Source organism: Mirounga angustirostris, unplaced genomic scaffold, assembly GCF_029215605.1.
Source record: "Mirounga angustirostris isolate CCGP_5_RB_7025 unplaced genomic scaffold, mMirAng1.0.hap1 SCAF_16, whole genome shotgun sequence".
NCBI classification, from domain to species: domain Eukaryota; kingdom Metazoa; phylum Chordata; class Mammalia; order Carnivora; family Phocidae; genus Mirounga; species Mirounga angustirostris.
This window is the reverse complement of record NW_026991724.1, coordinates 52,615,854-52,642,053: the sequence shown is the minus strand read 5'-3', so window position 1 is coordinate 52,642,053 and position 26,200 is coordinate 52,615,854. Positions and strand designations below refer to the sequence as shown.

General features: G+C 54.7%; 2 protein-coding genes across 4 annotated transcripts; both read left to right on the top strand.

Moving 5' to 3' along the window:
* Nucleotides 1–140: 140 nt before the first annotated feature.
* On the top strand, nt 141–13,064 carry RASIP1 (Ras interacting protein 1). Of its 2 annotated transcripts, none has more exons than XM_045891878.3 (12): nt 141–293; nt 519–659; nt 1,354–2,039; nt 3,457–3,812; nt 6,505–7,158; nt 7,903–7,940; nt 8,173–8,324; nt 8,443–8,546; nt 9,679–9,922; nt 10,133–10,305; nt 11,934–12,081; nt 12,652–13,064. In XM_045891878.3, the coding sequence occupies exons 2-12, from the start codon at nt 523–525 to the stop codon at nt 12,849–12,851; spliced, it is 2,892 nt and encodes a 963-aa protein (XP_045747834.1). In that variant the 5' UTR covers nt 141–293; nt 519–522; the 3' UTR covers nt 12,852–13,064. The 2 variants fall into 2 exon arrangements, with proteins under 2 accessions (XP_045747834.1, XP_064436806.1); XM_064580736.1 differs by having other exon boundaries at nt 8,431–8,546.
* A 152-nt stretch (nt 13,065–13,216) lies between these two features.
* On the top strand, nt 13,217–22,692 carry MAMSTR (MEF2 activating motif and SAP domain containing transcriptional regulator). Of its 2 annotated transcripts, XM_045891880.3 has the most exons (10): nt 13,217–13,870; nt 14,387–14,470; nt 15,628–15,666; nt 16,266–16,447; nt 16,608–16,792; nt 17,162–17,264; nt 17,467–17,661; nt 17,947–18,132; nt 18,210–18,264; nt 18,467–22,692. In XM_045891880.3, exons 2-10 carry the CDS (start codon nt 14,413–14,415, stop codon nt 18,748–18,750), a joined length of 1,287 nt encoding a protein of 428 aa, XP_045747836.1. In that variant the 5' UTR covers nt 13,217–13,870; nt 14,387–14,412; the 3' UTR covers nt 18,751–22,692. The 2 variants fall into 2 exon arrangements, with proteins under 2 accessions (XP_045747836.1, XP_064436829.1); XM_064580759.1 differs by lacking the exon at nt 17,467–17,661 and having other exon boundaries at nt 13,217–14,470.
* The last annotated feature ends 3,508 nt before the right edge of the window (nt 22,693–26,200 follow it).

The window sequence follows — 26,200 nt, the reverse complement described above, 5'->3', positions numbered from 1 at the left end:
GGCCGGGAAGCTGGCTCCGAAGTCCTGGAAGGGCCCAACCGGCTGAGATATAATTCCAGAATCAAGGAGCGGGGAAAGGCCAGCCCTCCCCAGATCTCCTCCCCCAGGCCCAGTCCCCTCACAGGACGCCCCCTCCCCGCTCTTCCTGCCGGGTTTCCTCTCGCCTTTTCCTGTCCCCCACCCAGTGCTGGGAGCTGGGGCAGAGGCAAAGGCTGAACAGGAGCAGCGGGGTCAGGAACCAACCAGGGCCAACGGAGCCAGGGCCCCGGGGTGCTGCTGGGACCTGAAGCAGGGTAAGAACCAGGGACCCAGAAGTCCAGACCCCTCCTCCTTCAGACCCAGGAGCCAGTCCCAGCCACCTCCCATCCCAGCACCCAGGAGTCTAGGCTCCCATCCTTCTCCTCCACTCGGACTCAGAAGTCTGAGCCCCAGCCCCCTCTCTGACTGAGGAGTCCCCCTCCATCCCAACCCCGCCACTCAGGGCCTCAGGTGTTGGGGTCTTACCCACCCTTCCTTAGGGCCATGCTATCTGGTGAACGGAAGGAGGGCGGAAGCCCCCGCTTCGGGAAGCTCCATCTCCCCGTGGGCCTGTGGATCAATTCTCCCAGGAAGCAGCTGGCCAAGCTGGGGCGGCGCTGGCCCAGCGCTGCCTCTGTTAAGTGAGTGCTCACCCCCTTGAGACTCCCGCCCCTGCCCCAACTGCTTCCCATTTGTCCCTGTTTATGGCCCAGTCTCTGCGCGGGGTAATGCCAGGGGCCCCAAGGATTGGCTTCCAGTTCCTGTCCTGAATGGGCAAGTGAGCTAACAGGCAGGAGGAGACAGTGGGCCACAGTGCTCTCGGGCCCAGTGTGGGGAGTGCTGGGTCTGGAGATGGGGTTAGGCTGGATGGACACCGGGATGGGGACACGGGGGCAGGGGTTTGATTCACCTTCCTTCCTCCGCTCCCTGCTTACTTCTTGGAATTTCCTACTGGGGGACTCGCCTTTATTTATGTATTTCTCTCTCTCTCTTTGCCTCTGGCCTCTGCCCTACTCCATCTCTGTCGTCGTCCCCCCCCCCCACCGCCCCCGCATTTCTCTCCCTTCTGTGGGTCTGTCTCCCGTCCCCCTCTTTCTCTGGGCCTCCATCCCTCTCTTTCTCCTGGTTTTTGTTGCCCTTTCTCTCTGGTTCTCTGTGCCCTCTCAATGGGTCTCTGTCGCTCCCTGGGTGTCTGTCCCTGATCTCTGCCTCCCTGGGTCTCTGTCCCCTCCATCTGGGTCTTTCCCACCTCCTTCCTTCTCTACCATCGACTCCCCTCTCTTCCTGTCTTTCTGGGTCTTTCTCCCGCCTCTCCACTCCCTGGCGGGCTCCCAGGTCGTCTTCTTCGGACACGGGGAGTCGCAGTAGCGAGCCGCTGCCCCCGCCGCCGCCGCACGTGGAGTTGCGGCGAGTGGGCGCGGTCAAGGCGGCCGGGGGAGCCTCGGGGAGTCGCGCCAAGCGCATCTCCCAGCTCTTTCGGGGCTCGGGGACCGGGGCCACGGGGTCCGGCGGCGCGGGAGGCCCCGGGACTCCGGGGGGCGCCCAGCGCTGGGCCAGCGAGAAGAAGCTGCCGGAGCTGGCGGCGGGCGTGGCCCCCGAGCCCCCGCTGGTCACGCGCGCCACGGCGCCCCCGGGGGTCCTCAAGATCTTCGGCGCCGGGCTGGCGTCGGGCGCCAACTACAAGAGCGTGCTGGCCACTGCGCGCTCCACGGCACGCGAGCTGGTGGCCGAGGCGCTGGAGCGCTACGGGCTGGCGGGCAGCCCCGGCGGCAGCCCGGGCGAGAGCAGCTGCGTGGACGCCTTCGCGCTGTGCGACGCGCTGGGCCGGCCGGCGGCGGGCGGCGTGGGCAGCGGCGAGTGGCGGGCGGAGCACCTGCGCGTGCTGGGCGACTCGGAGCGGCCGCTGCTGGTGCAGGAGCTGTGGCGAGCGCGGCCCGGCTGGGCGCGGCGTTTCGAGCTGCGCGGCCGCGAGGAGGCGCGCCGCCTGGAGCAGGAGGCCTTCGGGGCGGCGGACAGCGACGGTGAGGGGGCCGGCGGGCGCGGGGGCGGGGCTTTGCGGGCGGGGGCGGGGCCCGCGGGGCGGGGCGGGGCCGGATCGGGGCGGGGCTGAAGGGACCGGTGGCGGGCTGGAGGCGGGGGCGGGGGCGCGGGGGAGATGGGGACTGGGAGGGACCTAGAGCACCGTGTCTAGTGGAGAGCGGGGCTGGGGCAGGACCCGGCTTGGCAAGACGGGCCAGGCCGGAGGTTTTTGCGGAGCCGATGGGCGGGGCCTGGGATGCTGGGGCGGGGCCTGCGGAAGAGAGTAACCCGGAGCCAGAGGTGTGGAGCGGTGCCGCTGGCCCCTGTAGCAGGAGGCCTCTCCGAGCAATAGGTTGAAGGGGTTCGTGAGGGACCGGGCCTATGTAGATTAAGCGTGTAAGGGGAAGGGACGTGGAAAGTGAAAAAATGGTCTGCCTGATCGGGGCCTAAGGATGGGCGGAGCCTCAGGGGAGCTGGTCTTGGAGCAGGTGGCCCTAGGCCTAGGTTGGCCGCAGAGTGTGAATGGGAGACTTGAGGGTGGCTCAAGGGAAATGAAGAGGAAGAGTATTTGTAGAGGCCGAGGAAGGTCGTGCTTACATGCCGGACTGGTCTTGGAGAAGGCCGGGCCTGGAGCAGGAGGTGATGCCCTTGGTGGAATAGTGCGTGTGGAGCAGGGCCTGGCAGGGATGGGGCCTGGCTCAGGGCCACGGGCCGCTCAGGGAGCTTTCGAATGCTTTTCTGTTTCTGAGTCTCCCTTTGGGAAATAGAGTGGTGTAGTAGTTAAACTCATGAGCTTTGAACTCTGGCTTGGATTCCAGTCTGTCTTTTGCCAGTTAAACTGAGCAAAACCCTAGGTGAAGGTGAAGTGAGATCATGTATAACAGGGCTTTAGCACGAGACTTGGCACATAGTAGTTGCCTAATAAAGAATGGCAATTATAACCATCGCTGTCTTCCCCCCGCAAAAAAAAGCATTCGTTGAGCACCTACTGTGGGCCACACATTATTTAGGGCCGTGGGGGAGTACAGTGAGCACATGACAGGTGAGGATCCCCCCCCCCTAGATTTTACAGCCTAGTGAGAAACCCATCAGTTCATTCCTTGGGCTCATTTCCACTAATCCCCCACTATGTACCAGGGCTCTGCTGGGTCCAGACAAAGCCCCGAGTATGGTGCAGCCGTAGATGTCCCCCCAAAAACAGTTAAAAGAATGAATTTCTGAGCTGAAGACTGCAAGGTGGGTAGTAGTCAGGCAGAAAGTATGTTCCAGGCACAGGGAACAGCATATGCAAAAACCTAAATGTGGGAAGCCGCCTCACTTCTCTGCAGTCAATTCTTTGTCTCTTTATAATCTCCAGCTCTCGGAGCCTGCCTCTCTTTCGAGTCTCTGCCTCATCCATGACTCCTTATCTCTCCGCAGGCACGGGCGCCCCCTCGTGGCGGCCACAGAAGAACCGCACCCGGGCGGCGTCCGGCGGGGCGGCGCTGGCCAGTCCCGGCCCGGGGTCGGGGTCAGGGCCCCCGGCTGGGTCCGGGGGCAAAGAGCGCTCGGAAAATCTGTCCCTGCGGCGCAGCGTGTCGGAGCTCAGCCTGCAGGGCCGGCGGCGGCGGCAGCAGGAGCGCCGGCAGCAGGCACTTAGCATGGCCCCGGGGGCAGCAGACGTCCAGATCGGACCAGCGGACCCTGGCGACTTCGATCAGTTGACCCAATGCCTCATCCAGGCCCCCAGCAACCGTCCCTACTTCCTGCTGCTCCAGGGCTACCAGGACGCCCAGGTACGCGCAGTCCGTCCTACTGGAAGAGACCTATGCTCCACCCTTCGGTGGCAGGGAGACAAAATTACAACTCCCAGAATTCCTTGGGTCGTGGTAGTCTCAGGTATGTCCCAGCAAGGTTCCAGGGTTGGAGATGTCATTGTCAGAGATGGGGGATGGAGGGTTGCGTGGGGAGGTGGTAGTGATGGAAAGTTGATGGCTGAGATCTCGCTGGAAGAACAAGTAGGGAATGGTTCATTTCATGCAAAACTGGGGGGAAAGCACTGTCTTTGTCAAGGGGGGGAAGTTGAGAGCCTATTGTACAAAAGGGATCTCCTTGTAAGGGTCTATTTCTTGATGAGGAGTAATGGAAGTGTCTATCTTGTTTGGGTAGAAGATAATTTGATGGATGCATGGGATCTTGTTCTGGGTAAGCCTGTATTTTCTTGGAAGGAGTGGACTAATCCATTCTTTAAAGGTTCTGGTTTACACTGGAGCGATCTGACTATTGTTGATGGGGGTAGGTGATACTGATAACTTCTATTTTATATATTTGGATGACTATAGAACTTGCTTGAGTGTTAGGGAGCAGAGGGGGAGAAAGGATTAGGAGTTAGGAGAAAATTATTAGTGGATTAGCAGGAAATTATTTCATTAATCGAAACATAATGAATTATTGGAAATACTAATTTTTGTGCATGTGATGATTGGGGGAATCATTTTTATGATGTTGTACAACTTTGGGTAACAGTGGTACAGCCAAGTTCAACAGGTACTTTCGGGAATCAATGGGAAAGCCCACTGGTGGAACTTAGTGAATAGTCCCATTTTCATGGTCATAGAGAGTGATCCAATTGGGTTAGGTGGCCTGACTTTGAATATGAGTGAGAGAGGAAGACTATTTAGAGAAGGGCTTGCTTGGAAGAATTTATTCCTCCTTGTCGGGGCAAGGGGATGGGGCAAGTTCATTATAGGGAGGAGTTTGCATATATTATAACAGCCCATTTCTCGAGACAAGGTTGGAGAATAGGAGGGTCTATTTTGGGAAGGTAGTCAAATTGGAAGGATCTGTTCTGGGAGTATGGTGGAGTCTGTTCTGGGAAGAGGGGGAAACATTGGAAGCATCCATTCTTTTGAGTGAGGTTCATGGGGAAATTCCTTTTTAAGGAAGAGGCTTCATTGGAAGTCCTTCCTTGGGATCAGGAATAAGAGGTGAATCTCTTATAGAGAGGAATTTATCTGCACTCATGTATTCACAAGTGGCTATAACTCGAGAGGGTTCATTGTGGGCACTGTGGAAGCATCCCTTCTTGGGTTAAGCAGTTTTAGAAAAGGGGTTCATGTATTTTGGACCATTCCATTGCTTCAAACAGGGATAGAAAACAGGAGATTCGACCTTCAGAAAGTGGTCAGACTGGAAAGTTCCATTTTCTAGAGGCAGATGAACAAATCCATTGTCCATCCATGGGGTATAGGTAATAGGAGAGTTCAGTGTAGGAAGGGGATTTATGAATATCCGGATGACTATTCTCTCAGACATGAGTAGAGAACAGAGAGTGTATTTTAGGAAGGGGATCAGACTGAGCTCTTCCATTTTTATAGGATGGAGATGGAAAAGTCATTTAGGAAGGGGTCTTCTGGAATGCACCTCTTCATTTGGTGGATGAAATGGGACACTCCATTATAAGAAGAGGGTCTCCCTGAAAACATTTATTTATAAGGTGGGGTTGCTAGAAGAGCTACTATATGGAGATCTCCATGGAGATTTTCTTTGTTGGGATGGGAATATTGAAAGCATCCATTGATGGAAAGGAGAGTATCTTTGGAATCCTCTATCATGGGAATGAGGGTAGTAGGTGAGTCCGCTGTAGTATTAGGTCTCCTTGGAAGTGAGTGCAGCATGGGGTGGGGAAAAATGAGAGTCCATTTGTAGAAAGGGGGTCTCCCCAGAGTGCATACTCACGGGGTGGAGAAAATGGAAGAAACCTTTGTTCAAAGGGGGAATCTCTTTAAAGATATCTATCCCTTGTTTTGGAAATATTCAGAGAAGCTATTATTGGAAGGGGAAACAAACGTCTTTGGTAGTCTCCATCATGGGGATGGAATGTCGGGCAAATGGGGCCAAGGGTAGGGAAATGGGACGGTTCCTAAGAGAAAGATTTCCTAGGAAAGTTCCATTCTTTGAGGGTAAAGATAACAGGACAGTCCATTTTAGTAGTGGGGGTGTGTTCTTGGAAGCACCTATTCCTTGAGCTGGATGTTGTGGGAGACTGCACTGTGGGAAGGGATAGCCTTATAAGGGTCCATTCAGAGGAGATGAGAAGATGGGAGAGTCTACTGGAGAAAGGTTTCCTGGAAAGCAACAACAATTTGAGGGAGGGGAATTCTAGAGCCCCTGTCAAGAAAGGGGTTTCCTTATAAGCAGCCCGTCTTCAAGATGAGTGTTATGGGCCAGTCCTTCACAGGAAGTGCCTTTGAGAAGTCCACTCATGAAAAAAAAAAAAAAAAGAGAGAGAGAGAGAGAGAAAGAAGTCCATTCATGCTTGGGGGGAGGTAATTGCGGAGTCCTTTGACATCCCAGGAGATCTCCTTGGACGTGTTCATTCTAAGGGAGGTGGTTGATGGGAGAGTCAGTTGTGGCAAAAGGGTCCTCGTTGCAAGCCTCCGTTCCTCATGGAGCTGTGTCTCTCCTGTATCTTCCCTTTCCCTCCAGGACTTCGTGGTATATGTGATGACGCGGGAGCAGCATGTCTTTGGCCGGGGCGGGAACTCCTCAGCCCGTGGTGGGTCCCCGGCCCCCTATGTGGACACCTTTCTTAATGCCCCTGACATCCTGCCGCGACACTGCACCGTGCGTGCGGGCCCTGAGCCCCCGGCCATGGTGCGCCCATCCCGGGGCGCCCCAGTCACGCATAACGGGTGCCTCCTGCTGCGGGAGGCGGAGCTTCACCCCGGCGACCTGCTGGGGCTGGGCGAGCACTTCCTCTTCTTGTACAAGGACCCCCGCACTGGAGGCTCGGGGCCGGCGCGGCCGCCCTGGCTGCCCGCCCGCCCTGGGGCCGCCCCGCCGGGTCCCGGCTGGGCCTTCTCTTGCCGCCTGTGCGGCCGGGGCCTGCAGGAGCGGGGCGAGGCGCTGGCGGCCTACTTGGATGGCCGCGAGCCGGTGCTGCGCTTCCGGCCGCGCGAGGAAGAGGCGCTGCTGGGCGAGATCGTGCGCGCTGCGGCTGCGGGCGCTGGCGACCTGCCGCCGCTCGGGCCCGCCACGCTGCTGGCGCTGTGCGTGCAGCATTCAGCCCGGGAACTGGAGCTGGGCCACCTGCCGCGCCTGCTGGGCCGCCTGGCCCGTCTCATCAAGGAGGCTGTCTGGGTGAGTGCCTCCCACCCGCGTCCAGCCGGGTCGGCGCCGCAGGTTCTTTCCCCAGCCACCCACCCTCTCCGCCTTCCAGCCGTAGCTGGGCCGGATGAAACTACCTCTATCATGATGCCCCAGGAGGGGTTTGGGCTATTAAGCAAGGGGTCTCACGGGATGCTGGGAGTTGTGGCTTCATCCACGGTGCTAGAAGAGAAGGCAGTGAAGCGCCACCTTTGCTCTTGTGGGATCATGGGAGAAACCATTCCGGGAGATCGGGAGAGAGGTCCCGTTGGGTGAGAAGTCAGGAGAGACCATGGTGGGAGGTGAGGCCGGCAGCCCACTGGGCTGGGGGCTTTGAGCAGTAGTGGGCAAGACCGTTCTTGGAGTCGAGGAAGAACAAATTGGCCCGACTTACAGATGGAAGTGCCTGGGAGAAATCATCCAGAGTGGGGTTGAAGGTTCCATCCCACTGAGCTAGGGCTCATTAGAGAGAAGCTTAAGGAAGTGGGGTTTTTTTTGGGGGGGGGCAGTAAGAAGAAACTATTTGAGCGGACCTGAGGATGATAGATCACTCACAATCATAGGGGCTTGTGTTTTCAAAGGTAAGAAGAGGAGAGACCATTCTGAAGTTTGAGGGTTAGAGTCCATTTGAGTGGGGAGAGTCTCTGTCAAAAAGGTGCTTCTAGAAACACCAGGGTAATAACTCATAGGCCTCTCCCCAATCCTCCTCACCTTGACTCTGATCTTACTGTTCTACAGGAAAAGATTAAGGAAATTGGAGACCGTCAGCCAGAGAAGTAAGAGAAATTCCGGGGAGAAGGGTCTAGAAGGATGCAGGGTGGGGATTTGCAGCTGGTGATTCATTCACTCCATTCATGGCTTAGTGCAGGTTTCTGCTCTTCTTGGCACTCAACTTTTCCAGCCGTGAAATGAGGATTGGTCTCAGTCCCCAATTAGACCCAGATCTCGGGGTTTAGACACTACAGTGGGGGTTGGGCAAAGGACACAGGTCCTCTTCTCCCTCCCCAGCCACCCAGAGGGAGTCCCCGAGGTGCCCTTGACTCCCGAGGCTGTGTCTGTAGAGCTGAGGCCACTCATGCTGTGGATGGCCAACACCACGGAGCTGCTGAGCTTTGTGCAGGAGAAAGTGCTGGAGATGGAGAAGGAGGCTGACCAGGAGGGTGAGCTCTGACCCAAGCCCAGACCTGTCCAAGCCCCCTGTCATTCCTGCTACTTGGGGACTTGGGCTCCTGCCTGTCAGCCTCTGGTTCTCTCTCTCACCCCCAGGTCTGTCCTCAGACCCACAGCTCTGCAATGACTTGGAATTATGTGATGAGGCCATGGCCCTCCTGGACGAGGTCATCATGTGTACCTTCCAGCAGTCTGTCTACTACCTCACCAAGGTTGGTCTCACCCCCGACTTCCTGTTTGACATAATCTCACTTCCGGTTGGAATGACGTCACATCGCTCCGATGTCACTTCCTATTTGACCTTGTAAGATTCCCTGCTTCTCTGACATCACTTCCCATTCACGGCAGCACTTTGCTGTTCTGGTACCACTTCCTGTTTGAGCCTACATCACTTCCTGTCTTTCTGGCTTCTCTTCCTGTCTCTGCAACGATCCCCCTCTTGACAGGCTGACTTTACTATCTGGTTATATCACCATTTTCACTTTTTTAAGCTCCTGTTTTCTAAGTCCACTGGTAAATTTAATAGGTGGGTAGATAGATAGATAGGGATCAAATAGTGCCGGACACTGTCATTTAAATGAAAGGTCCTCTTGAATCCGACCTCACTTCCTGTGTTTGCTGACTTCATTTCCTACAGCTCGGAATTCACTCCCTTTTCCGAGCCACAGATCTTCTCCCTGGAGTGCTTTCTGCCCCAGTGCCCCACCACCCTTGACCTTAAGATGGTTGCTTGGAATTCACAGGTTTTCAGGCTTCTCGTGGGCCTGAGTCCCTATCTGTAACAGCAAAGGGGATCTTTGGGGAGATTCTTTATGTTCCTTAAGCAGCCTTGATTGGTGAAGCCCATTCCTCCAAGGCTTCGCTTCCTGTCCATCCCTGCCAAGTGTGGCTTTATTTCTTCTTCGGCTCTGACCTCATTTCCTGTCCTTGGCCTGATCTCACTTTCCACTGGCTCACTGCCACTCCACTCCCACTTCCTGACTCTTCATTCTTTCTTCTTTCCTTCGGGAACTCTGGATAAATAATTCTTTGACTGAAGGGGGCCTCTTTGTTCAGTATCCTTTGTCCTCTGTGAGTTGTCTCTGTCTCTGTTGAGAACTACAAGACCTATGAGGCACCGAGGTGGTTGTAAAATACCCAGGAAACTCCTGGAGGCTTTCTTAAGACTTGAGGTGTCCTCGGCCTGATGCATGCTAGACACCCATCTGGAAAGTAGGGATTTGCTCACAGAGAACTTTTAGGGTGTTGCAGGTACAATGGACTATAATTCCCAGAAGCTCTGTCACCCTGAAGCTTCCATGGAGTGTAGTCCAATCACTTGTTTGCATCTCTGTATCCTCTTAGACTCTGTATTCAACGCTGCCTGCTCTCCTGGATAGTAACCCTTTCACAGCTGGGGCAGAGCTGCCAGGGCCTGGAGCAGAGCTGGGGGCCATGCCTCCGGGCTTGAGACCGACGCTGGGCGTGTTCCAGGCAGCCCTGGAACTGACCAGCCAGTGTGAGCTGCACCCGGACCTCGTGTCTCAGACTTTCGGTTATTTGTTCTTCTTCTCCAATGCGTCCCTTCTCAACTCGCTGATGGAACGAGGTGAGGGTTGGACTGGGGAAGGGACAGGGAGGAAAGCATGGGAACCTCTGAGACCCATGTCAATTCAGACAGCATGCCCCAGGATCAGGTCTCATGTTTAGGGACTCTGGAGAACAAGTTCCAGATCCCAAGTTGAAGGATAGGAAGGGTCTGGGAGGCAGGAGGGCTGAGTCCACATGCTCATTGCCCGTCATACCTTTCCCCCAACAGGTCAAGGCCGGCCTTTCTATCAATGGTCCCGAGCTGTCCAAATCCGAACCAACTTGGACCTTGTCTTGGACTGGCTGCAGGGGGCCGGGCTGGGTGACATTGCCACTGAATTCTTCCGGAAACTCTCCATAGCTGTGAACCTGCTCTGCGTGCCCCGCACTTCCCTGCTCAAGGTGACTCCTGATCCCTGACCTCTGACTCCTCGACCCCACTCAGCCATCCTCTGTATTCAGCTCACCCTTGGATCTCCCCTTGGACTTCATGTTATCCCCGGTCCCAGCTCTGACACTGTGGATGATGTATTGACAGTTAGAAGGAAGTCAGCCACAAGTGTCCAAACTGCATCTGAATCCCATGGGACTTATTAATAATAGATTCCAAGGCCTCCACCCTCAGACATGCTGATTCAGAAAGTCTGCTATGAGACCAAGGAATGTGATAGTGAGAACATGCATTGAACATAAACAACATGCCAGATGCGGTCTAGCACTCTCACTGAATGTTGACTAAGCCTCATGAAATAGGTTATTAATTGACAATTCTTTTCAGACAAGGAGACTGAAAATCAGGTAGGATAAGTTACTTGATTTCATTTATTTATATTTATCAAACTTTTACAGAGCATTTAATAAGCACCAGGCAGTGTCCTAAGTCTTTACAATCTAGCCATATTGAATCCTCATAACTACCCTGTTAGTTCTATTCCCACCCACACCCAATTGACAGATGAAGAAAGTGAGGCACAGGGGCACCTGGGTGGCTCAGTTGTTAAGTGTCTGACTTCAGCTCAGGTCATGATCCTGGAGTCCTGGGATTGAGCCCCACATCAGGCTGCCTATTCAGCGGGAAGCCTGCTTCTCCCTCTCCCTCTGCCTGGGTTCCCTCTCTAGCTGTCTCTCTGTCAAATAAATAAATAAAATCTTAAAAACAAAAAAAGTGAGGGGCGCCTGGGTGGCTCAGTCATTAAGCGTCTGCCTTCGGCTCAGGTCATGATCCCAGGGTGCTGGGATCGAGCCCCGCATCAGGCTCCCTGCTCGGCGGGAAGCCTGCTTCTCCCTCTCCTGCTCCCCCTACTTGTGTTCCCTCTCTCGCTGTGTCTCTCTCTGTCAAATAAAAAAACAAAATCTTAAAAAAAAAAAAAAGTGAGGCACAGTGACTTGCCAGAAAGTAATGAGTAGTCAAGCTGGGATTTTTGAACCCAGGCATTCTGGGTCCAGAGTCTCTGGTTTTCACCCCACGGATGATTCAGATGTCATCTCAGGTGTAGAAATTTTCAGATACAAAAAATAGCCACAGTGCAGTAATGGAGCTCTAGGTACACATCATCAGCTTCAATAATAAACTAATGGCCAATTTTGTTTCTTTTCCACCCCCCCACCAACTCCTACATCCTCATTTATGCTGAAGCAAATCACATTTTAAAAAAGATTTTATTTATTTATTAGAGAGAGAGACAGCGAGAGGGAACACAAGCAGGGGGGGTGGGAGAGGGAGAAGAGGGAGAAGCAGACTCCCTGCTGAGCAGGGAGCCCAATGCGGGGCTCAATCCCAGGACCCTGGGATCATGACCTGAGCCGACGGCAGACCTGAGCCACCCAGGCGCCCCCAATTAACATTTTTTTAAAGCGCCCTTTCCCACCATCTCTTTGGTTGACAGCCTGGCCTCACAGTGTCCGGAAGATATTGCACAGACACCACTGTCTACCCACTACATCCATGCCCTTTATGGAGGGCCTTCCGTTTTAGGATTTCTCAGCTGCCCCATAATGACCATAGATTTCTCACCTGATCGTCCCACCAGGCTTCATGGAGCAGCCTACGAACTGACCACCCCACACTGACCCCTGCTCAGCTCCACCATCTGCTCAGCCACTACCAGCTGGGTCCTGGCCGTGGGCCACCACCTGCCTGGGACCCCCCCACTGCAGAGCGAGATGCTGTGGACACAGGTGAGGAGAGATGGGGACAGAGGCACTGGGGCTGTCAGCTTTTTTTTTGTTTGTTTGTTCTCAGTACCCAGGATTCCACAGTCCCAGCGCCTTCCTCCTTCTGACCCGGGATTCTGGACCCTTAACCCTCTCCTCCCTCAAGCCTTAAGTGATGGACCCCAACTCCCCCCTCCCCCAGGGTACAGGAGTTCACGCCCCAGCTCCTTTCTTCCCCAGGGTTCAGGCCCCCAGCCTCTTCCCGGGACAACCAACCCTCCTCACCCAGGAGTTCGGGTTCCAGCCCCCTCCACTCTAAGGAATCCGTAAAACTAAGTTCCCAGACCTGCCTTCCTCACGGGCCCAAGAGCCCAATGCCTCGCCCGTTTCCCAGGCAACGGTGGCCTTTCTTTGTCTGAAACTACAACTCCATGATGCTTGGGGACTCCCGCGAGTCATGTTTGAGTGACTCCTGCTCCAGGATTTGCTGGGGGTTGAAGTTTTTCCCTCCTTCGGGCGTGACACAGCCTCTCCCCAACACTGCTGCCCCAGGCCCATTTTCAGAGTTTGACTCCGTCTTCTTCGGTCTCCTAGGGGACATCTTCGAAAGCTTCTCTTCCCATCCTCCCCTCATCCTGCCCTTGGGCAGCTCGCGCCTGCGCCTCACAGGTCCTGTGACAGACGACGCCCTGCACCGTGAACTGCGCAGGCTCCGCCGCCTCCTCTGGGATCTTGAGCAGCAGGAACTGCCGGCCAATCACCGCCACGGACCTCCCGTGGCCACGCCTCCTTGAAAACCAATAACAAACGAGCGCGCGAACCTTGAAAATTCTTCGGCTTCTACTCCCGGGAGCCCGCTCGAGCTCAGAGCTCTCTGGGAGTTGTAGTTCTTTCCCCGCGTGGGCTGCCGGGAGTTTGAGTTTTCGGGTAGTAGAAGATGGGACAGTGGGAAGATGGGCTTGGGATGTGAGCGCAAGGAGCAATAAAGGTATCTGTGGTATTGGCAACGCCTCACTTGTTAAGACTCGGGAACGCTGGTGATGATGATGATTTGCGGATTAGAGCACCAGGGTCCTCGACTAGAGCGTTGGGTTCTTGCCGAGTCCGAGGAGATATTTATAGCCTTGGCCTCAGCTTGCCCTGCGGCTTGTAATCCAAACCCGGAGCCCTGGGGCCTCCCACGAATTTCAGGACAGAGCTCTAAGCTTGCTCTGCCAAAAATCAGGCCCTCAGTCCTGCCGGTGGGAACCAGACTTCTCTCCCTTCGACCCCAAAGGCCAGAGTCCAGCCCTCTTCTCCCTCAGACCCGGGAGTCCAGGTCCTCAGCCCCCTCCTCCCTCGGATCCCGGAGTTCGGGGCTCCAGTTTGAACTTCTCCACTCCCCTAAATCCGACTCCTGCTGCTGCGTCAGGGAAAAAATAAGCGACAGGTGGCACCTGCCCGCAGGGCCGGGTCGCGACCACCTGCTCCCGCCGCTCACCCGGCGCCCCTCTCCAGGCACCTGCTTCTGTCAGTCCGCCCGCCGCTGCCCCGCCCGACCCCGCAGCCCCAGGACGCGGAGGAGGAGCGACCCAGGGAACCCCGACGTTCGCCCCGCCCCAGTCCCTCCCAGCCCGTGCTCCCGCCCCTTCTTAGGGTCCCAGGCGGGGCTCCTGTCTCCCCCCTCCCCCCCCGCCCCATTCCACAGGCTCCTGGCACGCCCTAGAAAGGGGTGTCCTAGGCGGTCCCAGGCTGGTGGGGCGGAGCCTGCGGCCTCCAGCCTAGACCAGGGGATTCAACCCGCTCCAGAGCACTGCTGCGCCGAGCCCACCTGGTGAGAAGCCCCTGGGATGGGGGTGGGGGGAACCCACCTTAACTCTTCTGTCACCTCTCTGGTCCCAGTCCCTTCCTCACAGACCATGGTGGCTGACGCCCACCCACTCCCCTCTCAAATGCAGGTGGCGGAGACCCTTCCCAATTCCCCAGGAACCTACCGGGTCCCTTTCCCCTCTTGATCAAGGGTGTTGGATTCTAGTCCCTTCAGAGTATTGAGCTCTATCCCTTCACCCTCTTTTCCTTCCTCTCTTTTCACAGGCCCAGGGGTCTCCTTTCATAGATCGCAGTCTTTCCTCCCCCAGGCTCCAGGAATTGGGGCCCTCAACCCCCTTCTCCCTCAAATCCAGGAGTGCGAGCTCCCAGCCCCTCTTCCCTCAGGCTCCAGAAGTTCTGGTTCAAGGCCTCTCCTATCCCTAAGCCCCTGAGGCCCTTTCCCTGCTGCCTTCACAGGGAGGGACAGCCTCCTGACCTCCACTCTGACCCTCCTCCGGTGGGGGCCCTGTCCTCCCCTCAGTCCAGGTCCCCATCACAGCCTTGGCAATGACTCTCGCAACTTCCTCTCAGCGCTCCCAAATCATTCGCTCCAAGTTCAGATCTGGTGAGAGGCTTCTCTCTATGCATGTAGGGAAGGGGTCTTCTGGGTCCTGGGATTGAAATACTCTTAACTCAGGCAGTGTGTGTGGTCGGTGAGATGGGAGGGGGGCCATGGGACCCACAAGGCAGGTGTTTTCTGTGCAAAAGATCACTTGTGTATAAAGGAGGCCCCAGCAAAGGGGTTGAATTTTGGGGGGCTCAATGAGGGTGCAAATGGCCAATGCAATGCTCCTGTAAACAGTGAGGAGTGGGTGGCGAGGGGTGGGTGTGCAGAGGGTCAGGTACTGCAAAGGAACAGGGGCTTAAATCGACATGTGTGCAAAGTGGAGGAGTGCACAGAGTAGGGACTTAGAAGTAGGCGGTGTGGGAGTGTTGGCGAGGGGACAGTGCGCTGTATCAAAACTTGAACGTGTCAAAGGTTGTATTTTAGGTCCCAATGCGGACCGAAAGCGTGCAAGTGAGTGTGGCACTGGATGTCAGTTCCTCAGTGGGCCAAGGGCATACGAGTGTGCAAATGAGTATGCTAGATGGGTGCAAAGACACCAGTCCCCAAAGAGCAGAGTGTGCCGGAGAGTGCACATGAAATGTGCAAAGAGAGATCTCTGCTCCAGAACTGGAAGCCAAATCCTGAATGTGCAAAGAAGTGTCAGTAAGGCTGGGTGGGTGCCAAGGATGAAGCATATCAAAGGGTCCGAGCGCACAAAAGTGGCGCAGGTGCCAGACCAGAGCCCAGGGAAATGCATGTGCAGAGGGGGTGAGTGTGGGGAGGCCTGGGGGTACCCCGAAGGGAGCAGGCTGGTGCAGACGGGAGCGCACGGACGAGAAGAGGTGAGGCACACATGGGTCAGTCTGCCAAGATGGCGATCATGCCTTGGGTGGGGTAGGCACGTGCTCATGAAGGGGGCAGGTGGAGCTGGGGGCAGGGCTGCCTCCTGCCTGCACACTGGCTGGCTCCTAGTCCCAGAACAGCTCTGGCAGGGAGCAGGGAGCAGGCGGGAGGCCCGGGAAAGGGAACAGGCTGCCGGCCCACCCGCCTGCATGGGGTGTGTAAGGGGGCTGGGCACGCGTGTCCTGCCAACTGCAGCTCGCACCGCCTGCCAGGCCGGGCTCTGGACACTCCCTTCCCGCCTTTCTCCTCCCACCTCCCTCCTTCCTCCATAGTCCTCCAGCTTCGGATCCACAGACGGTATCAGGACCCAAGTAAGTGTGGGCCCTGAAAGGGAGGGGATGGAGGCCCGACAACCCTGGGATGCCCAGGAGTGCAGCTACCAGATCTCAGGCACTGGTTCCTGAGCCTTGGCCCCTCTGCCTGGGACACCCTGAAGTCCTATCCTGTCCCGTCCTGAGGACCCGAGTACAGGTCCCTGGCTACCCCACCCCTCAAAGCTCTGCTTCCTGCCCTATGACTTTTCCCACTCCAAAAAAATGCATGAATCCAGATCCCATTTCTTCGGAGAAGACAGGCATCCCAGACTCCTCACTTGGCATGCACACGAATCTCAGGATGTGGCTTTCAGCTTCTCTCTCTCCTTAAGAACCAGGAGTGCTGGCCCCACCCCTGTTCCAGCAAAACCCCCTAAATCTTGGTGACTGAGGACGTGATTCCTGACTTTCTTGAGAATATAAAATTCTGGAACCTCTGCCCTGAGATCCAGGAGTCTGGGCACCCACCTCCTAACACTGGGGTTTCCCTCCCTGGTCCTGCCCTCCCACACCGGGAGGTGGGGGGGCGGCTGAGGCCTCCAGGTCCCTCCTTCCCACACAGTCTTGTTCCTCCCTGCCTGGCTTGCTGTCTACAGGCCTCTCAGGGTCCTTCACTGCCTCTCCAGTCTTGGATCCAGATCCGTGGGTCTCAGCGACAGACCCTGCTCTGGCCCCCAGGGCTCCGGCCCCAGTCTCGCCCTTGGGCCCCACCCCTTTCCTCCTCAGCCCTGGGGACCTGCTCCATGAATCAGAATACTGCCCTTGGAGGTCCCTGAAGGTGAGTCTCCATCGAGTGAGGAGAAATACCCCGGAGAGTCTAGCATTGGTCGTCCTTGCTACTGCCCTCTTGGCTCCTTTCTGGTGGTGCCAAGCTGAGGCTCTGGGGCAGGACAACGGGGACAGAGCCGAAACATATGACATCACACCTGCTTTTCCAGGAGTCTCCCAAGATCTCCCAACATTGGAGAGAGCCCAAGCCAAAGGGGAACTTGACCTACCACCAGTACATGCCCCCAGGGCGGAGACAAGGGTCCAGGGTAGACTCCCAGGCCAAAGGGTTGGCCTTGGGTCCCCCTGGACCACCTCTGTGGGAAGGGACAAACTCACAGCAGCCACCTCCCAGGTATGATCCCTGTTTTTGTTCTCTGGGGGGAAATTCAGCCCCCGCCCTCGCCCGCACATCCTCCTCCCTCAAACCCAGAGTCCAAGAGCAGGGGAGTACAGAGTCCAGCCCCCAACCCCTTCCTCCCCCAGGACTCCAGAGTCCAAGTTCCCAGTCCCTCTTCCTTCAGTTCCCAGGAGTCCTGGCTTCAGACCCGAGACACTGGGCCTCCGGTTCCTCCACTCCCACGCACAGGACTTAGCCTCTTCCGAGACCCAGAAGTCTGGGCCCTCTTTCCTCTTCGCAAGCCCCTGCCTTTGAGGACCCCGGAATGCCCCGTCTCTCTCCACCCCCTCTAACCTCTGGTTCCCCCTCACGCCTTGCCGCCAGGATGAAGCCCACTGCCCTCACTCCCTCCCCACCTGGAGTCCCCAGCCCCTCGCCCCCTCCACACAAGTTGGAACTTCAGACCCTTAAGCTGGAGGAGCTGACGGTGAGTGTGAGGAGTAACCTCCCAGGCTGGCCCTCTCCTTCGGTGGGTACCCATAGTTCTAACCCCGCCGCCTCTGCCCCATCGGAGACCCAGGAGCCTGGGTCCCCAGTCCCTCTCCTCGCGGTTTCCAAATGTCCAGCCCCAGCTCCCGCCTGCGCCCCGGAGCCCTCCCAGCAAGGCCTCTCCCCGCCTCCCACCCCAGGTCTCAGAGCTCCGGCAGCAGCTGCGCCTGCGGGGCCTCCCGGTGTCGGGGACTAAGTCGATGCTCCTGGAGCGCATGCGCGGCGGCGCCCTGCCCCGCGAGCGGCCGAAGCCGCGGCGCGAGGACTGTCCCGCGGGCGCTCCCTGGCCGCGCCTCAGGCCCAAAGCTCTGGGAGCCGTCCGGCGGCAGGGCTCGGTGAGGGCGGGGCTACGCGCGTATGGACCAGTGAGGAGAAGACAAAGCGGGACGGGGCGGGAAGTCGAAAGAAGACTAGCCAATGAAGTGTGGGGGCGTGGTTAAGAGCAAAGTGGGAGGCTCTTAAGGGAAGAGAAGCCAATGAAAGAATACGGGGCGATACCGAAGGGGGGTGGTCGACGAGCGAGCGGAGGGCCGGGAGGCGACCGGGGGGTGGAGCCACAGGTTGCGAGTGGGTGGGGTTGCTCCCGGCGGGCGTGGCTTATGGGAACTCCACGGTTCTAGCTCAAGCCGAGCCCAAACTCTCACCCTCCGCCTCCTGCAAGTGCCTCGGACACCCCTGCTACTGCTGCGGTCCCGGCCCCGGCCCCGGCTCCGGCTGCGGCTCCAGCACCGACTCCTTCCTCAGCACGGCCCACGGCGGCCCTGACTGTGGAGGAGGAGCTGCAGGAAGCCATCCGCAGGGCACAGGTGAGAGGGAGCGGGCTAGGGGTCTCGGTCAGGATGGTGCGGGATCCCAGGTTCACGCCGCTTCTGCCCGTCCGCAGTTGCTTCCGAACCGGGGCATTGATGACATCCTGGAGGATCAGGTGGAGCCTGAGGGTAAGAGTCCAACTCCTAGATTTGGGGGAGTTGGAGACTGGGGTTCTGGAGTCCTAAGTCCAAAGGAGGAAGGGTTTGGGATCTGGAGTCCTGGGTTCTAGGGAGGGGTGGGCTGGGGACTTGGATTTCTGGAAACGAGGAATAACGGAGTGGGTCCGGATCTCTGCCTTCCTAAGCTCACACTTCATTCCTTCTCCTGCAGACCCGCTGCCCCCCATCCCCCTGGACTTCCCCGGCTCCTTCGACGTGCTGTCCCCCTCCCCGGACTCTGAAGGCCTCTCCTCTGTCTTCTCTTCCTCGCTCCCGTCCCCCACAAACTCCCCGTCCCCCTCTCCCAGGGGCCCCACAGACTCCTTGGACTGGTTGGAGGCTCTGAGTGGAGGTCCCCTGCTAGGCTGTGGTCCCCCAGCCCCCAGCATCTTCTCTGCTGACTTATCTGACTCCAGTGGAACCCGGCTGTGGGACCTGCTGGAGGATCCATGGTGATGGATGCTGGGGTTTCCAGGGACGGAGAACTGGTGGGCATGGGAAGGTCACCGAGACAGACTCCCAAAGGAGGGGGTGGGACAACCGGCAGAGCCCCTCCCACCACAGACACAGAATCAGAGAGGACTCTCATCCCCACCAGGCCCCGAACTGCTGCTGACATGCCAACCGCCTGACTCTCGCCTGCCTGACCTCCATATGATCCCCTCCATCGTTGTGTGGTTGGGGGCCGGGAGGTGTCATTTGCTGCGGGCCAGGGGCAAACAAGCTGCTTGCTGCTTCCTTCAGAGACCTCATGGATGTCTTTGTTCCCACCTTATCCCCTCCCATGCCACCAACTAGATGGGAGTCTGGAAGGTGGTCTGTGTTTTTTTGGGTACAGGAGAGGGGGCAGGGAAGAGTCAGGAGGGAGAATAGGGAGCCAGACCCTTGGCTTCCGGTCGGAAGTGAGAGTATCAGAAGCGTCATGTCTGAGGTCAGATTCTCTTGGAAGCAGAGCCCGAGACAAGATTCGTGTGCCCATGATTTATTAAAGAAATGCTCCGAGGAGAAACCAAAAAGGAGCGGAGGAAACCAAACAGTGAAGGGGAAGAAGACTATCAAGAGTATGGCTTCAGGTGAAGTCCCAACCTCTGCGTGATCCCATGGGGAGCTCTGGAGGATAAATTAAGTTGCAGGGTCTTTCTTACCCTGAGGTAAAAGGAGCTAGGCTTTTTTTGGGGGGGGGGAGCTAGGCTTTTGAGGCAGAGGGAGATCCCTATTTGGGTTTCTTATTACTGAATATCAAGCCACCCCCAAACTTAGAGTCTTTTTTTTTTTTTTTAAGATTTTTTATTTATTTATCTGAGAGAGAGAATGGGAGACAGAGAGCATTAGAGGGGGAGGATCAGAGGGAGAAGCAGACTCCCCGCTGAGCAGGGAGCCCGATGCGGGACTCGATCCCGGGATTCCAGGATCATGACCTGAGCTGAAGGCGGTCGCTTAACCAACTGAGCCACCCAGGCGCCCCAAACTTAGAGTCTTAAAATAATAACTATTTATGATCACTCCCAGTTTCATGGGTTGACTGGCTCAGCAAGGCAGTTCTTTGGCATCATATGACTAGGGCTGCAGTCATCCTAGGGTCCAAGTGGGCTGGACCATCCAAGATGGGCTCAGACATGTCTGGCGCCTTGGCAGGAATGGCTAGTATGTTGGAGCCAGCCGGGCTGTGGTCTCTCCGGTAGGGTAACCGGACTCCCTACATGGTAGCTCAGGGTCCCCCAAAGCGAGCGTTACTGCAGCAGGAAGCAGAAGTTGCCAGTCTCATAAAGACCAGGCTTGGAACTGGCCCAGTGTCACTTGCACTATGCTCCATTGGTTAATGCAAGTCAGGCTGGCAGAAGATGGGAGGGGGCTACAAAGATGTAGGAATCTTGGAGGCATGGTCATTGGGGACCAAATATGGAGACTCCGCTACACCCCTCTTGTCAGTCATGAAGAGAGGGCGGGACATAGACTGCGGGCACCTTGAGCCCCAGGGCAGTCCTGGGAAGAAGGTCACAGAGGAAGCCCATAAGCAGCAAAATCTTGTAAAATATAGGTTTTATTATTATTCAGGTGTGGGGAAGCCGATATATCAGAATGACCGCAATTGAAAAGATCCTTTACTGGGGCGCCTGGGTGGCTCAGTCAGTTTGGTGGCTGACTCTTGATCTCAGCTCAGGTCTCAATCTCAGGGTCGTGAGTTCAAGCTCCACACTGGGCTCCACACTGGACGTGGAGCCTACTTAAAAACAAAAAAACAAAAAAGATAGTTTGTTATTCTCACAGATCCCCAAAGAAGGGGGTGTGCCAAGCCATGCACGGCCACCTGGGGAAGTGCCAAGGTAGTCAGGAGGCAGGGGGGGAGAGGGGAGCCCTGAGCAAAAGTCTTTGTTGTGGTTTCTCAGTGAGGGAACAGGGGAGGCAGGGTAAGCTGGCTTAAGATTGTCTAGTATGAATGATTTCACCTGGCTCTGGGGTGTAGGGACCATCCCTAGTTGTCTGGAACGAGGTCCTGCGGTGATAAGGCCGAGGAATCATGGCCCGGAGGAGTATACAAGCTCATAAAGGAAATGGTTGGGGGTCTGGGCTCTGGATTGGTTGGTTTGCATATGCAAAGCATGCTCCTGGGTGAGTCCTTTATTATCTCTGGGAATTTGCTAGCCCTGGGAGGGAGGGGCAGTCCCTCCAGATGTCAAAGCACCAGAAAGACGGGAAATAAAAAGCCATAATGAACGCGGAGAGCACACAGAAGATGGAGAGTGGGGGGGCCTGAGTGCAGAGAGCCGGGAAGAGGGATCTAGATCTATCTGAGGGGACCTGGGTGGGCCATCCACAGTATCCACTACAGGTGGAAAAGGACAGCAGATCAGTGACGTGCGACAGTACCCAGAGCCAGTGACTGCCCCTCGTTTGGGGCTGTCTGTTTGCTCATGGGTCCAGTGAGAATGAGGTGTTCACTGAGCCCTACAGCCCAGTGAGGATGAGATGTTCACTGAGACTTCCCATGAGCTGGACCTGCCGTGGGAGACATGCTGACAAATAATCACCCTTATGAGCTGCGAATCCACGACTGTAGTTCCTCCATGGGCATTAGAGAGTCATGAGAGAACAGGTAAGGGAGGGAGAGATCTCTACCATGAGGCAAAGGCAGTCTTTGGAGTCTTCTGACCAGTCAGGGAGGTGTCGGATGGACGCTTTAAATCAGATTCATGAGTCCATAGCCTGTGCCCTCAGAGTTGAAAAAACAGAGCCCCAGTCTCTGCTCTGGTGAAGCTCAGACATTTGCACAGAGAGAGTACCAGTGCAGGGGGATAAGGATTTTCACGGCAGAGGGGCCATGACTCCTAGAAAGTACCAGAAGCCGTGGGGATTGTGTAGGGCAGTCAGAGGAACAGCCTGAGGAACCTTGTGAGGTCAGGGCTGCTGGAACAAAAGGTGGTGGTGTGGCTGCCCCAGATTTTGGGGTGGACGCGGGTGGCGGTTGGGGCCTGCAGGCACCTTGCGGTCAGGCTGAAAATTGGGGGTAAAGGGGCGCCATCAGCCCTGGAAAGATCAGGAAGGGGTGTGGTGGTGCTTCTGTCTGTCTCATCTTGGCCCAACTCTGAGCTTGTGACCCTCTGTCCCCATGTCTCCTGCGTCCAGGGGACGGCAGCTCCAGAGGGAGTCGGGCCGAGGGGTGGCGGCTAAGGAATTCTCTGGTAGGTGGAGATTTGAAAGACAGGCACAGGCTTGGGTAGAGTGTGCATGTTTGAACCCAGCAATGGAGAGAAGGACTTGGGCCCTACACTCCCCACCACCTGTCACCCAACCCTTCTCCACACATCCCAGTTGCTCCCTCCTGTCCCCCAGGGAGAGGGCTGCACCGCCCCCAAAGGCTGGTCCAAAGGGGGACACAGGAAGACGGGGAGTACCATGTTGCCATCCCATGAGCTCAGTAGACACATGAGAAAGACCACGAATACATTAAACAAATGACCAAAATTATCAATTTTTTTTTTTAAGATTGTATTTATTTACTTGAGAGAGAGAGAGCATAGAGGGAGAGGGAGAAGCAGACTCCCCACTGAGCAGGGATCCTGATGTGGGGCTCGATCCCAGGACCCCGGGATCATGACCTGAGCCCAAAGCAGACATTTAACTGAGCCACCCAGGTGCCCCTATCAATTTGTCTTATAGACATAATCTCCAGAAGGTTGCATTGAGTAGACTGGAGAATATACTCGTTTTTCTTTCTCCTCCTCCCCCACCCCTCCCCGTTTCTCTGGCCCTCCCTGTCTCTTTCTCCCTCCCTTCTCTGTCTCTGTCTATGTTACCACATACCCTGCTCAGTGGGGAGTCTGCTTCTCCCTCTCCCTCTGTTGCTCTCCCTGCTTGTGCTCTCTCAAATAAATAAAATCTAAAGAAAAAAAAAAAAAAGGACACAGTCATATTGGATTAGGATCCACCCTAATGATCTTATCTTGACTTCATTTTCAAAAACCCTACTTCCAAATAAGTTGCATTCACAGATCCTGGGGGTCAGGACTTCAACATAATCCCTTTTGGGAGACACAATTCAGTTCATAACATGTGCCACTCTAAGCAGATGAACCAGCCTCAAGTTCTTTATGAAATATTACTGCCCTCTCCTAGTTCAGGCCCCTGCTGGCTTGTAATATAAAGCAATGTATGTTTAAGATAATAAATGTCTGAAGCATATGGACCAGATTAGCTTTACTCTGTCTGCAATTGATTAAAAAAAAGTCTGGAGAATGGGGATGGTATGATGTCATAGAGGGTGCAAGATACAGAATAGGAGGCAGATGATACTGCTGTGTTCGCAGGACCCCAAATAAAACTCTATACTAGGTTATGAATCAGGTGTCTTGTGAGCCTGCAGTTAAGAACCAGGAATCAGTGTGAGCTCTCTAGGAAGATGTTCATTTTATTAATTGTTCTATGGTTACTGTTTTTTGGGGGGTTGTGTATTGATTAAGAAACTGGGCACCTGGCTGGCTCAGCTGGTAGGGTGTGGGACTCTTGATTTGGTGGTCGTGAGTTTGAGCCCCACATTGGGTGTAGAGGTTACTTTATTTTTTTTTTAATATTTTATTTATCTATTTATTTGAGAGAGAACAAGCAAGGCTAGTGGTAGGCAGAGGGAGAGGGAGAAGCAGTCTCTCCGCTGAGCAGGGAGTCTGATGCCAAGCTCAATCCCAGGACCCTGGGATCATGACCTGAGCCGAAGGCAGACGCCCAACCAACTGAGCCACGCAGGCGCCCCTAGAAGTTATTTTAAAAAAATAAAATGGAAATCCCCCTGAAGGGGGAATCATTAAAAAAAAAGAAAGAAAGAAAGAAACCTTTGTCCACCTCAAGGTCATGAAGCTTTTCTCCCATGTTTTATTCTAGAAGCTTTATGCTTTTTTTTTTTTTTATAGATTTTATTTATTTTTTTGACAGAGAGACACAGCGAGAGAGGGAACACAAGCAGGCGGAGTGGGAGACGGAGAGAGAGAAGCAGGCTTCCCGTTGAGCAGGGAGCCCGATGCGGGGCTCGATCCCAGGACATTGGGATCATGACCTGAGCCGAAGGCAGACGCTTAACGACTGAGCCACCCAGGTGCCCCTAGAAGCTTTATGCTTTTAGCTTTCACATTTTGGTCTGTGATCCATCTTGAATTAATGTTTGTGAACCGGAGGAGGAAGGAGTCAAGTTCACCTTTTCTATGTGGATATTGGATTGCTTCCATTGATTGAAAAGCTCTTTTGTCCTTCACCTGAACTGTGTTGATGCCTTTGTCATAAATCAAGTGACCATATGTATGTGGTCTATTTCTGGACTCTTTGTTGGATTCCATTTGTCTTTTATGCTGGTACAACTTTGTCAAGGTAACTTTAGCTTTATGGTGAATATTGAAATCTGGTAATCTCTCTGGTCTCTTTACCTCGCTTCGGCCATGACTTCACTGGTCCACCATCGTGGCTTGCTGATAGTGAAAATCAGTCAGATTCATTCTTCAAGGCATATGTTCAATATAGTCTTTACATCATAGCTTTCTTGGCATTGTGATACAGAATTACACACACATACACACACACATACCTTTTTTTTTTTTAAGTAGGCTTCAACTCATGACCCCAAGATCAAGAGTTGCACGCTCTACCAGCTGAGCCAGTCAGGCGTCCCCTAGTTTATTTTGAAAGAGACTTTTGTAGGTGTCTAGGCAAAGATGGTGGTGACTTGGATAGAGTGGTGATGGTAGAGGAAGGAAAGAAGGTCCAATTCAAGATATATTTTAAAGGTAAAGCCAACAGAACTTGCCGGTAGATGGGATGTGAAAGGAAGAATCTAGAGTAAGTTGAGTTTTTGGTCGAAGTGAATGCATAATGCCATTTACTGAGATGGGGATGGGCAGGGGAAGATTTGGGTGGTTGGAATCGAGGGGAGATGTTGTCATGGCCATCTTTGGAAATAACCACCAACTGTGATGTTGTTTTAATTTAGCACCATGTAGGGGCGCCTGGGTGGCTCAGTCGTTAAGCGTCTGCCTTCGGCTCAGGTCATGATCCCAGGGTCCTGGGATCGAGCCCCGCATCGAGCCCCGCATCGAGCCCCGCATCGGGCTCCCTGCTCGGCGGGGAGCCTGCTTCTCCCTCTCCCACTCCCCCTGCTTGTGTTCCCTCTCTCGCTGTGTCTCTCTCTGTCAAATAAATAAATAAAATCTTTAAAAAAAAAATTTAGCACCATATAAAATGTGCCCCCCCGCAATACATTGAAAACGTACATCAAAAGAGAGAATGCCAAATTTACATGCAAAATAATTAAGGATTTATTTATTTTTAAATAGCAAAACCTGGTCCAGCAACCATCACCCATCCCAGCTGTATAAAATCACACTGGGGGCACCTGGCTGGCTCAGTGGGTAGAGAGTGTGATTCTTGCTCTCAGGGTCGTGAATTCAAGCTCCATGGAGCCTACTTAAAAAAAAATAATAAAATAAATCTAAAATCAGACTGGAAATTTGAATGAGTTAAATAGTTATTGAGGAAGAGACCTATTAGCATACTAAGTACTGTGGCACCCATCCCATGGGCACTAAGCCAAAAGAAAGGGACTCCAAGAGAACCATCTGGAGAGACTGTGGGGGCCTGCAAGATGTGAGGTGGTCATTAGAGCACAAATATTCTGGGGTATGTGGATGGGTTGTTCTTGACGTTGGGTGTGACCACTTGACTTGCTTCAGCCACTGAAACGTGAGTGGCAAACTTTTCTTCCCCATATACTCAATTTTGGACATCTTCCCGATCCTTATGTTCTTTTTTTAATTTTTATTTATTTAAATTTTGTTTATTTTTAAAAAGATTTAATTTATTATTTATTTGAGAGAGAGAGAGCATAGAGGGAGAAGGAGAAGCAGAATCCCCACCAAGCAGAGAGCCCGACAAGGGGCTTGATCCCAAGATCTTAAGATCCCGACCTGAGCCAAAGGCAGCCGCTTAACCAACTGAGACACCCAGGCGTCCCCCCAATCCTTATATTCTTTTATTACCTTCTTTTCAGACCAACTCCCTTACAAACATAGCGGCCATGTTTGTATTATGTGACCTCTCCGCATGGCCTCAGGTAATGGGCCCATGGTGAATGCTTGACTCAAACATCACTCTGATCAAGATGGTCTCTTTCAAGATTGTGAAACTGGCAGAGAAACACTAGGAGTCTCTGTTGAGCACTTGAAATGAGACCCCAGCACCACTTTTTACTAGGACTGTTATAGTAGCCTTTTTCCTGGTCTCTGCCCCTCTCTTACCCCTACAGCCCTTCCTCTGCATAGCAGCCAGAGAAGTCCACACAGCAAATCAGATTGTGTTATTCCCCTAATTAAGACCCTCTGATGGCTTCCCCTTGGTCTAGGAATAAAACCCAAAGTCCTTGCCATGGTCC

Excerpts from the sequence above, each read along its gene's own strand:
- MAMSTR (XM_045891880.3), top strand. The coding sequence starts at position 14,413 with ATGACTCTCGCAACTTCCTCTCAGCGCTCCCAAATCATTCGCTCCAAG. Across the intron at positions 17,265-17,466 it reads TTAAGCTGGAGGAGCTGACG|GTCTCAGAGCTCCGGCAGCA; the intron begins GTGAGTGTGAGG and ends CTCCCACCCCAG. Across the intron at positions 18,133-18,209 it reads AAGCCATCCGCAGGGCACAG|TTGCTTCCGAACCGGGGCAT; the intron begins GTGAGAGGGAGC and ends GCCCGTCCGCAG.
- RASIP1 (XM_064580736.1), top strand. The coding sequence starts at position 523 with ATGCTATCTGGTGAACGGAAGGAGGGCGGAAGCCCCCGCTTCGGGAAG. Across the intron at positions 3,813-6,504 it reads AGGGCTACCAGGACGCCCAG|GACTTCGTGGTATATGTGAT; the intron begins GTACGCGCAGTC and ends CTTTCCCTCCAG. Across the intron at positions 12,082-12,651 it reads GCGAGATGCTGTGGACACAG|GGGACATCTTCGAAAGCTTC; the intron begins GTGAGGAGAGAT and ends TCGGTCTCCTAG.